We start from the raw sequence: 14209 nt of genomic DNA on the forward strand, positions 1-14209 counted from the left end.
TCATTAGGCAGAAAAAATATTCTGTGTTTAAGACAGCACAGTAACACAACAACATTCTTTTAAAATACCTGCCCGGGTCAATTCTGCATGTGTATTGCTGAAGCTGTGGCAATAAATTTTCTAAAGGGTTGTGAAACTTTCTTACAGCTATACCACTTCTACTCTTGCCTCCTTTTCTTCCCCATCTCCACATGGTGCATTGCCATCATTACCCTTCCCTTACCCAGGACTGGCAAGGAGAAAACAATTCTGAAGCCTCGGTTCTTTCTTGTTATCAAACAAGCTTTGCCAGCTGAGGAAATCAATGATATGCTTGTAGATGATTTCAGTTACTCCAGCTACTCTGGACCTTGGTTCAACCAGACGCCCCCACCAGCACTTTGGCCATTGCATTTTGCACCAGCTGGAGCTTGTGAACCAAACACAAGGGCAACCCTATGTAGAGCGCATTACAGTAATCCAGCCTCAAGGTTACCAGTGCATGGACTATAGTGGTCAGCCTATCCAAGTCCAGGAACAGTCACAGCTGTCAAACCAGACAACCCTGGTAAAGGGCACTTTTGAGTCACAGAGGACACTTGGGCCTAGGGAGAAAGATTTATTCCAAGCATGCCCAGCACAAGTGTTTGGAACTTTTTACTAGAAAAGCACTTGGTCACATCATCTCCTAGGGTACAAGGGTACAACACCTCTGCTAACTAGCTGCCTAGGTGATCTACCTTTACAGCCCACAGCTCCGACCTGAACACTTAAGAATCATAGAATCATAACATTGTAGAGTTGGAAGGGACTCTGAGGGTCATCTAGTTCAGACCCCTGCAATGAAGGAATCTCAGTTGATCATACATGACAGGTGGCCATTCTGCTTAAAAACCTTCCACCTCTCGTGGGAGTCTGTTCCACTGTGGAACAGCTCTTACTCTCAGAAACTTCATTCTAATCTTTAGTCAGAGTCTCCTTTCTTGTACTTTGAATCCTTTGGTTTGGGTCCTAGCCTCCAGAGCAGGAGAAAACAAGCTTCCTCTATCCTCCATGTGATAACTCTTGAGCTATTTGAAGATGGCTATGTATTTGTGTGAGCAAATTCCTAGACTACAGGTCTGCCTACACAGTAAACTGCAATGAGATATAGTCACACATCTTGGGCTGAGCTTACTCCACAAATGTGGGTGGGATGCAGCCACTTGACAGCCTTGTACCCATTTCTGGTACTACTTTTGTCTTGATAATTGCAACTGGAGGGCTACAGGTTACGCAGCAAATCATAATGGCTGACTGAATAGGACTAGACACAGTTCCATGTTAGATATCTTAATACAGCAGTGAACTAATTAACATAAGACATTCATTGGATACTTTGGAATCAGTGTTTCAGCTCCGCAAGACTACTTGCAGCATTACTGAAAGCCAACAGTGGGGGGAAATCTACAGGTATTTAACTTATTTTCCTCACAAGATAAAGGATGGTACAAGACAAGCACATTTTGTTTCGTGGATATACATATGGAAAATCCAGAGATAGCAAACATTCTCGAGTCAAGAACCAGAAAGCCAACGATTCTTTCACAGAACAAAACTGATATATCTATGTAAAGCTGCTTAAAGTCAGATTCCAAGCTGACTAATGAAGGGATCTGAATGTGGCAGCAGCTGCAACTAAAAATCATTAATCCCTTTTGAGATTTCTCCAGCATTGCTATTGGTGACCAACCATGCCTTTGCCAAAAGCTCAATGTGTATTATGGAGAAGGCCAACAGCTAATGAATGGCTTGTAGGAGCTAAATGTCTACATGCAGTGCAGATTGTTATTTGATTGTCACAAATGCCCTAACTTACACCAAGGTCAGTAAGTTTGGCTGCAGAAATTCACACTCAAAATAATGCTCAAAATAATTCAATTACCACCCCAATGTGATAGAAAATTCACCCTGGTGATACAGTGGCCAGACATCTCAACCATCAGAGTTAATCACAGGGTCACTAATTGAAGGGTTTTGTTCAGGTTTAAGGATTCTGAATCATTTTCAGGATTAATAATAATAATAATAATAATAATAAATTGAATATATATGTTGCCCTATACCTGGAGGTCTTAGGCCGGTTCATAGAATAAAATCAAAATATAAAACCACAAAATACATAATCTAAATAAAAACAACGACCTAATAACTCCCCCCAAAACCCCCACATTTAAAAAAAGGCATAGGATCTGCCAACAACTGTTTTTATCTTCCCCAAACTGTACTTCCTCAGGTAAAAAACCCTCACTATTATGGCTCCCCCCCCCCACATTTTTCTATGGGGTCATTTTTTTTCTTAGACGAATGTTTTCAAAGATGTCCACGTCCTTTTTGACACTCAGACCAAATGACAATTGTGAGAAGATGTTTTCACTCTATTTCCTTAAAATGCTGTTTAAACTGAAAGCATCTGAAATATTCCTTGACAGTTGAAACAGTTTGCATGTTCTGAGAACCTCTACTGCCAAGGAAGCTGACTGTTCACTTGATTTTATTTTTTATGAACATATATTTCTGATGTACTTCCTTCAGAGTAGGGTCCGGAGGGATTTCAGAGCAAACCCCAAAGCTCTATGCAGAACATTCTCAGAAATGGATGGGAACACCATCGAAACCTGAAGAATGCCATCATAATACTCATTTGTATGCTAAAAAGAGTGCTAAAGTGAAATTTTTACCCCTACTCTCAACGGTGAGGTATGTAGAAAGCGTACTATTCTATTGCAAGCTTTGTTGTTCTAAAGGAAACTGCTAGAATGTTAGAATAAAAATACTATATGAACAAAGCAGATGTACCTTAGTAGTGGTTTTCTCAAGGACGGCAATCAATGCATACCATTTATGATACTGCTAGGCTATTATACTACCAGTTAGTAAACTTAATACAAAAAACAAAATTTCATCCATACATGCTAGTGGTGGTGCAGGTTCTATAGTAATCTCTCCTTCCTGCACATATTGCAGTCATCTGCAATGAACATTAGTCAATAATTTAGCAGGAGACTATATATTCATCCATGCCAAATATGTAACTCAGAATTTGCAAGTTCCAACTAACAGAAGGAATAAAAGTTTGCCGTTTCCAGTAAAAAGGAAATAGCTTCTAAGTATCTCATCATTCTGTTACTCTCTACAGATGAAGAATCAAAGAAGCAAGCCAATTTGTGAATATGGCAGGAAAATGCATTGTAACGAAATAGTAATAGTGATAGAAAACACTGTCAATAGTTTATCAGAGAGCGATAAGGACATTATTAAGAGTTTGAGAATGGACAAAAGACAAGCTTGACAGTGAATGGATGGTTCTAGCAAAATTAAAACCAATGATTTATTGTATTTATTATGTAAGAGATATCAGAGTGAGCTTTGTGAAAAATTATTCCTGCTAGCACACATCTTGTCGTGATTCAAAGCAATGTCTTCTTTGGAACCTGCAATCTTGGAGATGTCAAGCAAGATCGCAATGCAATCATATGCATGTGTATGTTTACTCAGAAATAAGTCTAGTGTGTACGGCTGGAACTAGGGTGGGGGAAACAGAGTTCTTGCCCTGGGTGCCTGATTCAAGGGGGCACCTAAATCATGATTAATGGTGTATGTGTGTGCGTGTATAAACATGTTCAAAGTGCACAGGATTCAACTAATGAGTGTTGTTAGTGGAAGCTCTGTGCAAGGATTCTTACATGTGACAGACAGGGTTGGCTCACCCATGAGGCAACCACCACAGGCACTAGGATTCACAGGGGCAGCAGATTCCAATGTACATATTTATTCTCCCCTTGTTTCTGACACAGATCTTCACTCAACGCTCCTCTCCTAGCGGGGAGAGGAGTGCCATTTGGGGGGGTTTTCTCAGGTGCCAAAATATATTGGGCCAGGCCTGGTAACAGAACTTTATCCTGTCTGCTTCCCCCACAATTGGCTCGGTTGGGGCAGCAGAAGAGAGCAAAATTATCATGCCTAGCATGCCAAAACACAACCTCGAATTACGTAGTTGCATACCAGCCAGTGTTATTGAATAGCCTACATTGTAAATATAATGTAATTGTCTACTGATGTGATAAACATTACTCTATCTATATCTATACCATCTATATATCTATATATCTATATATCTATATCTATCTATCTATCTATCTATCTATCTATCTATCTATCTATCGTTTCTGATCAAATTGCTATTGTAGTTTTACCACAACTGGAAAAAATAGGTAAATGATATGTACTTGTTGCTTTACCAATTTATTACAACTGTTGATCATTTTTAAACAATAAAATATGGTGTTGGCTTATGAGTGCATTTCAGGTTGTTTGCCTTGGGTACCAAAATACCAGGCTCCAGTTCTGCTTGTAGGTTTATTTTTTGTCACAAGTGTGCTTAGAATTGCAGCCTCACACTCAGGTTTGCATGGGATTTTCTGCATCTTACTTCAGGTTGCCTTACACCCTAGATCAGTGGTTCTCAAACTCCTAGCAGTGCTTGATTTGGAAACTATATCTATCCATATTCTGCAATTAATTTTAATACTAGAATATAATATATTACACTGAAATGATTAAATGTTTCTTTGTTTGTCCTTGAAATTTCTCACCACACTTGCCATCCTCTCTTGCCACATCCTTTGAGAACCGCTACTCTAGCTCCCGCTTTCTCTCATAATCTCTGCTGTAATCAAATTCAGATGGAGTGAGAATGTCCGCACCCTCCTAATTAGACAGACTTACTGAGAATAGAAAACACAAATTCTGACATACCACCTGGAACCGAAAAACCATCTTTAAATTTTTTTTTTGGGGGGGGGAGACAGGGTAAAGTATAATAATGCTGACTATAAATTATGGGTAAATGAAAAGGAAGGTGTGACAATGTTTAAGGCTTTTCAAGGATCAAATTGCCAGAACACTAGACTCTCTGGTGCTATGTATGATAGTATGTCAGCAGTGCTTTATATACACAAATTCTTCACCAGCAGCATTTTCTCCCTTTGCTGCAAGATATCATCATCATCATTTTAAATTGTAACTTGTTTTTGCATATTTCCAGGGCATGAAAAGCTATGGAATATTATTTAAATGCCATACTGCCTGCTTCCCCAGTGATGTTATTCATTTAAAATCCTAATATTTGCTCTTATTACACAGATTGCAGTCATTCTAAATTTGTTCAAAAGCCTTACACTGTAGTTTCCCCAAGTGGGTTCAAGAGGAGACGTTTATGTTTCCATCAGCAAGAGCTATGAACTGAGCAGGGCATTAGCAATGTCAATATTCTATTAACTTAACTCACAGCCATGCCCATCACACTGCAACTACTTGCTACCTCAGTTGGCTAAACAAAAAAACCTAAGTAGTAAGATTATTTGGAAACAAGGTAGTCTTAACACTACACCTCTGATTCCAAGAAATTCCACTATGTGCTTTTCACCAGCTTAAAATTTGCTTACAATAGATTCATATGATTGGCTACTGTATGGTTAACCCCTTTAGCTTATGGCCCTGACCCTCAGTTCTTTATACTTCTGAGTAGCAACAGGATTGGATTCACTGATTTCATTTGGATAATCTTCACTATATGGGGGAAAATAGAGACAAGCAAGAAAATGTATCTTGCTATCTAGATCAAACTGCAACAGTCTGGTTGTTCTGATTCTAAGGAATGTGATTATCCAAATTCTGCTTTTAAAATATACATTTTCTCTCTCTAAGATAAATAGACTAGAATAGCAGTCTGAAATACTAATAAATAAATAGGAATCTAACCACAAAGCAGAAAGCAAAATGAGCAAAATAGATCTGGTGGAGACATTCCTCAATCCCCACATCCAATCCTTTATGAATTTACATCTGGTAAATCTAAGCTTATAGAAGATTGGCTTCTCTTTGATCTCCCTGTCCATACTGATAGACCAAGAATATCTGAGCAAATATTAATTACAATAGGAAGGATTTTCATGTGATGCACAAGCACATCAGTAATTAACACATGCAAATCCCCAAAACAAGCTTACCCAGGAAAACAGACAGTAGTTTTGCAATGTAAACACCAACATAATATATTAAAAACAATGCAAGCAACAATGTTTTTCACAATCACATAATAAATCAATTCTGGATATTATGTGACTCTAGCCAATGTAATCACTGAGATGCACAAAACATATATCCTTTGTGTCACTAAACAGAATGAACAAGGAGTCTTGTAGTACTTTTAAAACAAACAAACTTATTTTTAGGCTTTTGTGGGTTACAGTTCACTTCACCAGTTGCATGAATTGTTACCCTGAGAAGCAGGTACATATGCACAGCGTTTGTGGGAAGGGGATTGTAAACAATGAAGTGAGGGGGAAATGAAATATAGGGGGAAATATACAGAGCGATAATTTTATAATTAACTGTAGTCATTCACAAACCAGTTGCTGTTAAATATCCTGGTGTTGGGAAGCAAATCAACACACATTATGTGCCCAAAATACTTTCTTTCAGTTCAGTCCTCAAGCAATAGCACTGAACCTCTTCTTGTAATGTAATTCAGAGCTTTCACATTGCAGACTGTGGTGCAAAAAGTTTACATTTTGCTGCAACAGAAAAACACAGCTACCACTCTGGAAGTTAATAAATACAGTGGTACCTTGGGTTACATACACTTCAGGTTACATATGCTTCAGGTTACAGACTCTGCTAACCCAGAAATAGTACCTCGGGTTAAGAACTTAAATAAGAACTGAAGAACTGAAGCGTATGTAACCCAAGGTACCACTGTACCCCAGGTTGCAATCTTCACAGGAACAGTTGTAAGAAGTAATGATTATTTTTTAAAAAAAAGAAAAGAAAGGAAAAGGAATAAAAACGCACATTAAATCCAAAGTAACTGCATCTGCTTGATGTCAGCCCTCATTAGCTCTGTGCCTCTCTTTACCGCCCTCCACCACTAAGTTCAAATGTTAAGATCCAGAGGTCAGGACCCAGTCTTTTGTTTCTGTTATTATGTGAGGTGTCATGTATCCTGATAATGCCACATATAAATAATAACGGAAGATAACAATAAACTATCAGTCAAGATTGATGCATCCTCATTAAACCTTGAGCAACTAGTTCATATGACAGAACCAAGAACACCCACATTTTTCCTTTGGGAAAAGGTTAGCAGGTTAAATGACCCCAGTAAGACTGTTGTGCTCATCTGTGCATAAAGGGATTTGGATACTATGACTTCTGACCCCATTAGGGTTAGATTCATTCTTGGTAGATACCAAATGTATTTTGGCATCCTCTAGCATCTGGCTCTACTTGTGTTAAGCCGTGTGTGTGTGTGTGTGGTCCTCTTTCAGCTTTCTCTATGATGTATTTCTTATTATATCTATATCTATATATCTATAGCTATATATTGCAATGGTACCTATTTATCTGCTCACACTGGTATGCTTTGAACTGCTAGGCTGGCAGTAAGAAGCACGGTAGACTATAACTGGGAGGCCATTCTAAGGCCTGCCACTTGGCACCCTGTGTTCCTTTGGAAGAAGAGCAGAATATAAATGTAACAAAACAAAAATAAAATAATATTATAAAGGGATGGCATGCCTTGCCCATTTGTCAGTGTAAGACCCCTAAAACTATCTGAAACTTACTAAGTCCCCATGGAGGGATGCCAGGCACCTATGATGCAAGTCTACTCTCCTTAAGCAGGTGCCACGTAAGTTCCAGCAACTGTAAGAGAGAGCCATGTCCCACTAATAAGAGAGACTATTTCTCCAACCCACATCCCAAAAATGTTGCCATTTGTTATGGGTTTTCAATTTTTTGAAATTAAAGAAGTGCACATGTGCTGTACGTTCTGCAAACCATTATTAACAAGATCAGAAGAAAACATACAATTGATATTCATGTAAGCCCCAGATTCTGCAGTGACGGAGCTGCTCTCTTTCCTGAGGCCCCATCCATGCTCTTTCTCCAAAGAAACACAGTTCCTCCAAAATGTCAAGAAGTCAAGTGCAGGTAATTGAGCATATCCTATGTTGGTTCACACCTCCATTTATATAAGCTTCACTTTTGTTCCTCCATCACGCCAGGTCATTTCTGATGTGGCTTTTTTTTCTTCTTCAAAGGATTTGAAACTCTGTTTGAGATTATCTGAAACTCTGGTGGGTCACCCAGACCTGCCCCCAGCTAATGGAAGCCTTGCCCAGAACCTCAGACACAAAGCCTAATAAAGAGGAGGGAAACGCACAACAGCCTCAATGGCCTCTGCTGAAAGAATTGATTTTCATTTCCTGGTTTTCAGAAAAAGATTTGCAGTGTTTGGGGTTTTAGTAAGCAATATATTCCAAAAGCCTGGAAAGAGCATCTTTTCCTTGACAATTGAAATGAACATTAAATGAAATCTGCAAAGCTATTTTCCCTTGCACAGTCAAGAGCTGACAGAAGGGGAAGCAGAGAGGGCACATAAAAGACAAACACGAAGAAGCTGAGGGAGAAAGTATAGAACAATCATCCTGAATTGCTTCCAAAATGCTGTAATGGAATTAGGGTCACCCTGACAGAAACAGTCAGATCAGAGGAAATTTGATTTTTAAAAAATAAAATAAAAAATTCTATACTCTGCAAAGGAAAATTTGGAAGTGTTCTATCAAATTAGCATGTGTATATATATTTTAAACGCATACCAGACATTTACCACTAAAGGCGTCACGCTCTATTTTGATGGGCAATATTTATGCCATCTCAACAAATATATCTGAGCGATCTGGCTAATCCTAGTGGTTGTTGTTGTTGTTACAGAAGGGTAATCCCTCCATTTTGAAGTATCTGAGTCACATACATATATTTCAAGACTATCCTGAAAACTTAATTCTCAGAGAGTCCATATTTATTCCTTATGCCAGTCCCACTAAATGACACTCCAACAATCTGTTTTATTTCACCCTGAAATGTCTTACTATGTGCACAGCTGCCTAATTATCAAGAAGCTAGAGCAGCAGCAGTAAAATCTGCTGCAGTAACAACAAAACAGATTTTGAGAGTGGGAGACCCTAGGTTATGGGCTTTCGCGGAACTCTGCTTTCAGATACACACAGCACAAGTGATCCATGCACACCCTGCTGCATTATCAATTATGCTCCATTTCTAGGCATAATTCTCTCACAAAGCCCAGGGAGTTAGGTCATTCATAGCTGTATTCTGTACTATCACCTTACAACTGAGGCATTCAAAACACTTGGCAGATATTAATTGGCCTTGACACTCCTATAGTACTTCTCAGTGATTTCAGAGAAGCAGAGGGGAATGCCTGTGTGCAAATTAGGTAGGCTGGGCCATGCGTATGCAAATTTTATATTCACATAAACAAGGCAAATGCCTGCCTCCAAATTAATTAAATAAATAAATAAAATGAGTTGCCAATCAGTCCTTTTCTAGGCTTCCTCCCCCCCCCCCCGAACAACCATTTTGTATTGTTATTCACCAACATATTCTGTTTTTGCAGAAAACAGACAGCCACAACTGCATGGTGTTTTAGAGGATTTGTCTTTTCTGTAAAACACGCAATTTCCATCTCCAGGTAGCGTCAGCACTTAACTGGGCATTTGATTGCTCTGATTCCTGCCTGTCACACAGACAGCAAGGAAAAATGAAATTGCCAATGTTCAGCAGTGCTGCCAATTGCAGCTGATGCACTTCCATTCTGTCCCCCTAATGCAGTGATTCAGACCAATTTGCTCTGAACAGTATCGCCTTGTTATCAAGAGCGCCAGAGAGGACGGATAAGGGAAAAATTGGAATTTAGAGTCACACATCAAGACCAAGCCACCTATCACATGCAACAAAGCCTATGTTAATCTGTGTGCCTCAAGGTCATCCAGGCTGCAGTGACACAAAAACTGCCTTCCCACTCAGGAAGTAATTCTGTGCAAGGAAGAGAGAAGAGGCCTTAGATTTCTGTTTTCTCAACACGCCTCAGGGCTGCTTAACACGTGATCTTTTTCCTACGCGGAAATAATTGTTGTACAATAAAAACCGTGTACATTATTGCACACAAAACAGCATGAGAGTGTGCTGTGGTGCTTATCTGTGTGTTTTGAAGTAAAATTAACTGTTGTATTCCAAGTAATACCCAAAAAAAAATTTTCCCCGCCCCCCATGCAGAGATATATCACTGCCAAGCAAATCTGTTACCAGTGAAGCAGCCCTTCATAAGATAACTGTAAGGAAGGAGGACATGTTATGCCATTGTGAGGAAGTATTGGTCTCCAAAGGTTTCCTCATGTGATCTTCAATTAGTCCACACTACAAACCTTTGGAGCACTAGTACTACTACTGCTTCAGAGAACAGAACATTGATATAATCACATACTGTGGCAGCTACACAGAAATGGATGAAGCATAGATCATTCATTGCCTCATTTCTGGTTCTGCTTAACAGAATGGTATAAAATTAGCTAAGCAAGTTATTCCAGCTCAAGGAGAATTTAAGAACTGGAATAAATACCGTAAATAAAATAAAATGCCTGTACCTGTAACTCTGTGAGAAAGAATATGAATCCATCAATTTGCAGCAGTACTAATTACTGGCAAAAAGTTAAACCATGCAGAAAACAAGAGGAGTGGCAATTGGCCTTTGGAGGTGGGGAGGGGAGGAGCCCCCTCTCTCCCACCCATCTGTCTTTTCCCACACTCCCCTTCAGGTCCGCAGCATGTACTTAAAGTCTCCTAGGCGGGAATGAGAAAAATCACAAGGGATTTCTCTCTCTAGAAGGAAGAGACCACATGATTTAATACTGGGGGAGCGGAAGGGGGAAGCAAGTGCTATTCTGATTGCTTTAGCATGATGTTTTGTATAACGAGCTTTGTGTGCAGATGAGGCAGTGTATAAGCATATAAATAAACATTTACTAATCCCATCTTTGAGACACTATACTGTACCGGACACCCACCCACACCTCCTATCCCCATTAAATGTATTTTCCGATTGGAGGTGCACCACCACCTTTGCAAACAAACAAACAAAATATGCTTATGTTTTTGTACCTGCTTTGCTGTCCTCAGTAGCTGCTTCTGCATTTTTTTCATCTTGAGGACAACTGGATGAGGTAGATGGCATCATAATGACACACAGCCAATTCAGAATGAGGCCAGTACAATGAATATTGACTATTACTTCCTGTTCTCACTCTGAATGCACTGAACAGAGCACCTTCACCAAGGGGAGCACTTTTCAATGGAAAAAAGATTGCATAAAAAGCACTCTCCCTATTTTACTCCAGTCCTACTATTTACAATTCTGTGGCAATAGCAACAGGTTGCAGCAGAGACGGATAGCCCTTAACAACAGGTGCTGCCTCAGCATATTTCCCAGCAGCTACAATGACTTTATATTTTGTGGGTTCTGAATTAGCTTGTGACCCATTCACTGAACACATTTGTGTAGTATATAATTGTCATCCAAAAGGCGGGGGATACACAAGATTTTGAAGATTAAATAGGAAAATAGCAGGAAATAAAACAAGTTATGAAAATGCCCTCATAGAAATTCATTGTAGTAAGCCTACTTTCAACAATAAGCATTAAGCTCTTCCCCATTAACTTAAATTGATGGGTCTTAAGTGTATACAACACAGAGATGTAGAAAGGGCCAACAAAACTCTCCATGTAAGTAGGGACCAAAATGACTCATTAGCTTGTGAATAAGATAGCTAAAAAGAATATGTCAGAACTATGTAACATCACAGATAACACATGGAAGACTTCTTTAATGTTCAAGTCAATACCACAGGGCATAAGACAAAGAAAAAGAAGAAAAGAATGATTAAAAATATGGTAGATGTGTGCTTTCAAACAAAAATAGGGATCTTAGGTCTTGTAAGAAATCAACTATTGCCTCTCTTTTTCATCCGAAATGACCTAAAATTTGGTAATGGAAAGCAATGAACGGATTCAATATACTGCAGTCATTTTGTGACTTGTTTGCAAGCATCACACATTTTTGGAAACAAACTGGCACTGAATGACCCGCAGCCCTTCCCTTTCACTGTCACAAATAAATGTGCTTCAGTCAGTTCTGGTTCAACTTTTGATAGATAAAATCTGCTGAAAATTTACTCAGCCATAAAATATTCCCATCTGAGTGCTACTTACTATCCGCCTCCGTTGATGACATCAAGCAGCACAGAACTACTGCTGGCACAAAAAATCCAGGGATGCTGAAGTTAGGCACCATATTCCAAAGTGGAGAAAGTCACCTTTACTCCAAGGCAAGCAGTCAATACATTCAGCGTCAATGATGCAGACTTATTCCTGCAAACCAAAGAAAGATAAAAGGAGTCAGACCCTAAGCAAATCTAAACATATTTTAAAAGCACTTTTCCTACCCAAATGAGAATGTACCTTGTTCTATATCATTGCATTGCTCATGTTAGAAAACTAACAATGGATTGCTTATTTATTGGATCTGTGTTACTCATACTAAGGAAATCACATACTCCTTGCTGCATACAAGGAAAGACTATCCACATGTGATGTCTGAAATTGTTTAAATGGGAGGGTTTAAAGTTTTATCTTTCGAAGTAATTGTCATTCTATTTTGAAACTGGATACATTTTTTTAAAATGCTGTTTATGTAGCTGAGATCCTCCATTTTCAGAGGAAAATACTTTCCCCTGTCCAATACTGAAGGCAGCACCCAACATGATGCTGGGAGAAGTTTCCCACTGCACAATTTTCACAATCAGCATACCCAGGATTTAAAAGATGAGGGAGAAAATGTAAAAATGCTATACATGAACCATAAGATTGTGAATATATAGGGTTTGCTCCCATACCAGAGGGACCACTAGCAGAACCCTGTCCTTCCATCGTCCCCTTTACTGAATGTCTCTTCAATGAGAAAAAAAGATAGAGTGGACGAGAATATGGGTTGCTTCCAGGCTGCTCTCTCAAAAGAAGTACTGAAGCCACATAAACTGTGAGTGAAGAGCTGGAGGATCTCTCTCACCTTTGATTTTATAGTTATGTGGTTGGTATATCTCAGAAACCCAATGGCTATCATAATTTTTTCCCAAACTCTTTAACATTTTAGGAGACCTGTGGGATGTGTCAGAAAATTCTGACACTTACCAGTAAATCTAACATAGCATAAAGATAGCATTTGAATAATTTCTCTCCCTTCATAGCCAACCTTCACAGCTACAATTGCAAGTACGTGAGGATAGGAATCCTTCTGGTAAATATGAAGTTGTTTTTACAGTGGTACCTCAGGTTAAGAACTTAATTCATTCTGGAGGTCCGTTCTTAACCTGAAACTGTTCTTAACCTGAGGTACCACTTTAGCTAATGGGGCCTCCTGCTGCCACCGCTGCGTCTGTAACATGAAGCATCCATAAACCGAGGTACCACTGTACTTGCATTGTGCCCTTGGGATAGGACAGGGGGAAATAAAAATAAAATAAAATCAACAGAAAATGTTGCCAACCATGTGTGAATCCTGCACATTTAGATGCAACATCAATATCCTTATTACTTAAATTGGCTTCCTACCCCATATGCCAAATTATCTTCCTGTTTCAACCTCTGCATCCTCTTACTCTCTGGGGCATCATTTGACTCCTGGATCTGCAAGTCAATTCATACCTTATACTTTGAGCTTTGGAATAAAAAGCACTGAAGCTTAGAAGAAAAAGCATGCATCTAGCACCACCAATAGTGCGTTCTACAGTCATAGTTAAAAGACAGGTTTCCCAGCAAGGAAGAAAAGATTAAGCCGCCCACTTGTCCATTCAAATGTGTGTGCAGTAGTCAGCTATATCATATTTGTATCTTGCCACTTAACTTGAGTATTTCTTGTACCTGATTTTTTTTTTTTTTAGAAGTAGTAGTAAAGTATGGATTGGTTTTAAGTGTGTTATGTTCCAAAAACATTTGAAATGTCAAGCAGGAGCTATTCTGCTTCTGACTTTCAGGATTACAGAAAATGCAAAATCCTAAACACTAAAATTCTTTCATTTGTCATGGCTAACTCTTCTGAATAGCTGCATTAAGGACTTAATTTCTGATAAATGACAGGGTACTGGATTCTATTTACCATGAAACTACAAAATAAAACGAATAAACGAATGTGCACAAATTTGCTCAAAATTCTGGCTTCTTTTTGATAAAATGGCACATTATTCTAAGGCTGGATTGGAGAAGTATCAAGCACCTC

At 39.0% G+C, this 14209-nt stretch overlaps 1 protein-coding gene across 12 annotated transcripts in view; it reads right to left on the reverse strand.

The window, feature by feature from the left end:
* PTPRF (protein tyrosine phosphatase receptor type F) overlaps positions 1 to 14209 on the reverse strand; it is a 482994-nt gene that overhangs the window by 281519 nt on the left and 187266 nt on the right. For all 12 annotated transcript variants that reach the window (XM_082228806.1, XM_082228805.1, XM_082228804.1 and 9 more), the window contains exon 3: positions 12148 to 12306. In XM_082228806.1, the coding sequence (XP_082084932.1) occupies positions 12148 to 12229 (82 nt within the window). In that variant the 5' untranslated portion in view covers positions 12230 to 12306. The remainder of the gene's footprint in view (positions 1 to 12147; positions 12307 to 14209) is intronic.

Source organism: Podarcis vaucheri, assembly GCF_965113315.1.
Source record: "Podarcis vaucheri genome assembly, chromosome: 6".
Classification (NCBI taxonomy): domain Eukaryota; kingdom Metazoa; phylum Chordata; class Lepidosauria; order Squamata; family Lacertidae; genus Podarcis; species Podarcis vaucheri.